General features: G+C 38.6%; 1 protein-coding gene across 1 annotated transcript; it reads right to left on the bottom strand.

Annotated features, from left to right (window-relative positions):
- Window positions 1-533: 533 nt before the first annotated feature.
- On the bottom strand, window positions 534-2,191 carry SARC_10271 (hypothetical protein). Its single transcript, XM_014295689.1, has 2 exons — window positions 1,249-2,191; window positions 534-900 (listed from the first exon to the last, which is right to left on the bottom strand). Exons 1-2 carry the CDS (start codon window positions 1,936-1,938, stop codon window positions 676-678), a joined length of 915 nt encoding a protein of 304 aa, XP_014151164.1. The 5' UTR covers window positions 1,939-2,191; the 3' UTR covers window positions 534-675.
- Between the last annotated feature and the right edge of the window lie 608 nt (window positions 2,192-2,799).

The raw sequence follows: 2,799 nt of genomic DNA, 5'->3' as shown, positions 1-2,799 counted from the left end.
TTATATATATATATTGTATTTAGTGTGTGACATGTGTAACACTGAGTCCGCGTGTGAACATCTGTGTATGATGATGGATTTTGGAATGTACATGTTGTATATAGAACATAGTGGAATGTTGTAAACTGAATTTTTAGTTTAAGAAAGCCAATGGTTTGCGTGCAAAAAGCTATATTTTGATATGGTTAATATATGGTTAATGGAAACTTAAGTTAATTTGAGAGTAAACATAAACTGAATTTTTAGTTTAAGAAAGCCAATGGTTTGCGTGCAAAAAGTTATATTTTGATATGATTAATATATAGTTAACGGAAACTTAAGTTAATTTGAGAGTAAACATAAACCTGAAAAATAGTGTAAAGTTTAAAGATAATGGCTAAAGTATCCAGAAGGGGACAGGGACCATGGTTCAAATGAAAGAAGACACCAAGAAGTGATCAGTCTTCAAAGTTTCTAGGATAGAGCTATTACACATTATTCAAAATCATACATAGCCTATGATATTTGTAGTAAATACGTTGTATGAAAATGTTGTTCATTGAAAATTTTAAAAGAACAATCAGTTTTTAGTCCTCATACAGTGGACATGTTCATATTTACTTATTTTTTCCTTTGTCTCCAAAAAAAATAGCTGTATTTGTTCCGAAATGACCGTGTGTCGGATTTTCGAAGTCGTTATTTTACAAATAATGTTAGAGGTACGTACCAATCGGCGCTCGTACAGTTCTGACTTACCGGGGTAGTGGTGGGAAATATCAAAGTATTTACCAGAATAGCTATCAATGAAGTACCCCAGGCAAACCATCCGATGTAGAAAGCATAGCCGTACTGCCATGTTGTGCCATGTCCCGCTATGGTATGCAGTGAGATAACCACCATCGTAACCAATATAAATACATTCTGTGGATAGGAAAAGAAACCACAACGATCAAAGATTAGATTCCAAGATAACAAAAAAGTTTACGATTGACAACGTCCATGAATCGCCGTGCGCAACACTGGCCACATAGTCATGGGATATTCATTTAACTTGAGAGCGATAGAAAATAATGAATGCTCGTCTGCAATTTCTTCTTTTTGAGCACAAGTTATCATTGTGAGTATATGAATAAACTTGATTCCAATCCCACTCTAAGGGATGAAAACGCACGGAATAACAACTGTTATTGTCAGTTAAATTCAGACAACAGACATCGTAAACTTTTAAATACAACACAACTTAAACCCATAAACTTAATATTCTCATACCTGCAGAGTATTAGCTAGCATCGCGGCACGAAGAATCTGCGTATGTCTGGAAGAGAGTGTGTAGGCTGAAAGCATGGACGCCACCGTTCCCAGAACTACCGACAAGATCAGGAATACGCGCGAAATCTTCACGATCTTGATGTGTTTAACACACTCGTCTTCTTTATCGTCCGTAGTTATTTTCGTATTGTCGCCGTGATCAAATATGTTTATATCTCCAGTTGTGCTACCTGAATCGCCTGTCAAGTGGCCCTGAAGCACATTCTTTCCTATTTCTACCCCTGCTACGGCTGGGCCTTGAACGCGTGTCGAGTGCACGTCTTTCAGATTCGTATTCGCACTTGAGCTGGCTGCTCTATACACTACTGGTACTATATGTACTGTTTCTACTGATCGAACGGGTTCTCGACGTACTATACGCTTGTCGTTTCTGCGCGTGCGAAGAAACTCAGTGTGGTGCAAGGCACAGTATCCGTCGCCTTCGTCAATCGGCACGCATAGATTAGTCTTTTTATCGCAGACACTCCATAAACCACGCGCTAAATCAGTACCACCCGATGCGGTAACTATCCTGAGCGACTCCCATTCATCACCGAATAAGGCAGTCAATGCAATCCCTGTCGAGAACACCAGCAAAACAAGACTTAATACATTTATGAGCCCTTGAGCTCGTGTGCCTTTCTGTGACATTGTGAGAAACAAACTAATAATATCTCTGAAACTACTGGAAGTATATGTGCTGATTTAACAGTGTGTGACTTATCGTGTTGGCAACCATCGATCAAGTTTTTTTCTTCTCGGAAGTAGTGATTAATGACCGTGTATGCTCTCGATTGTTGAATTTATAAGAACGGCATGTACGCGTTGTGATGTACCCACCAAACCTTCTGGTAGCGTTGCAACTTTCAATATGTTCTGATACCTATTAGTTGTGATACTGACGCTATTAATATAATAAATATATTGCCACACACACATATATATATATATATATATATTGTTGGTTTTTTCTAAGAATACTGTGTGGTATTTACAGATCTACATATTGCCCTTTCGTTTCTTATTTATTAGATTTTTACAGACGACACACATACTATTTATAGTTTTATACCAGGGACGTATCAACATAATAAGTATTTACTCCGTTCACGCATCGTTATGGCAACCTTATAAAAACCCGTCCCTCATTCGGCCGATATATACTCTCAATGTTACGTCATGCATAACTTGATGGTATGAAATCGATTTTTTCTATAAATTTCTGTGCTGTGTCTCAGGTGTTTGAAATCGATGATGTGGCAGATGTGCACACACTGCACTCTGGTGAGTGGAGTGACTCACAGACTCACAGTCTCACAATCACCAGAGAGTGTGACTGGTGACAGACTACGGAGTACAGACATCTGAGACTGAGAGACTGGGTTCAACATCTCTGAAAAAAATGTCAACGTGATGTGTCGGATATGTCATATGATCATACGACACTATAAAATGACGATAGAAATCATATGGGCACAGCGCCGTAGCGGCCATAGCCTTCAATCACTTACG

Source organism: Sphaeroforma arctica, assembly GCF_001186125.1.
Source record: "Sphaeroforma arctica JP610 unplaced genomic scaffold supercont1.1191, whole genome shotgun sequence".
In the NCBI taxonomy this organism is placed as follows: Eukaryota; class Ichthyosporea; order Ichthyophonida; genus Sphaeroforma; species Sphaeroforma arctica.
This window is presented reverse-complemented; position numbering and strand designations above follow the sequence as displayed.

Excerpts from the sequence above, each read along its gene's own strand:
- SARC_10271 (XM_014295689.1), bottom strand. The coding sequence starts at position 1,938 with ATGTCACAGAAAGGCACACGAGCTCAAGGGCTCATAAATGTATTAAGT. Across the intron at positions 901-1,248 it reads TGCTAGCTAATACTCTGCAG|AATGTATTTATATTGGTTAC; the intron begins GTATGAGAATAT and ends TCCTATCCACAG.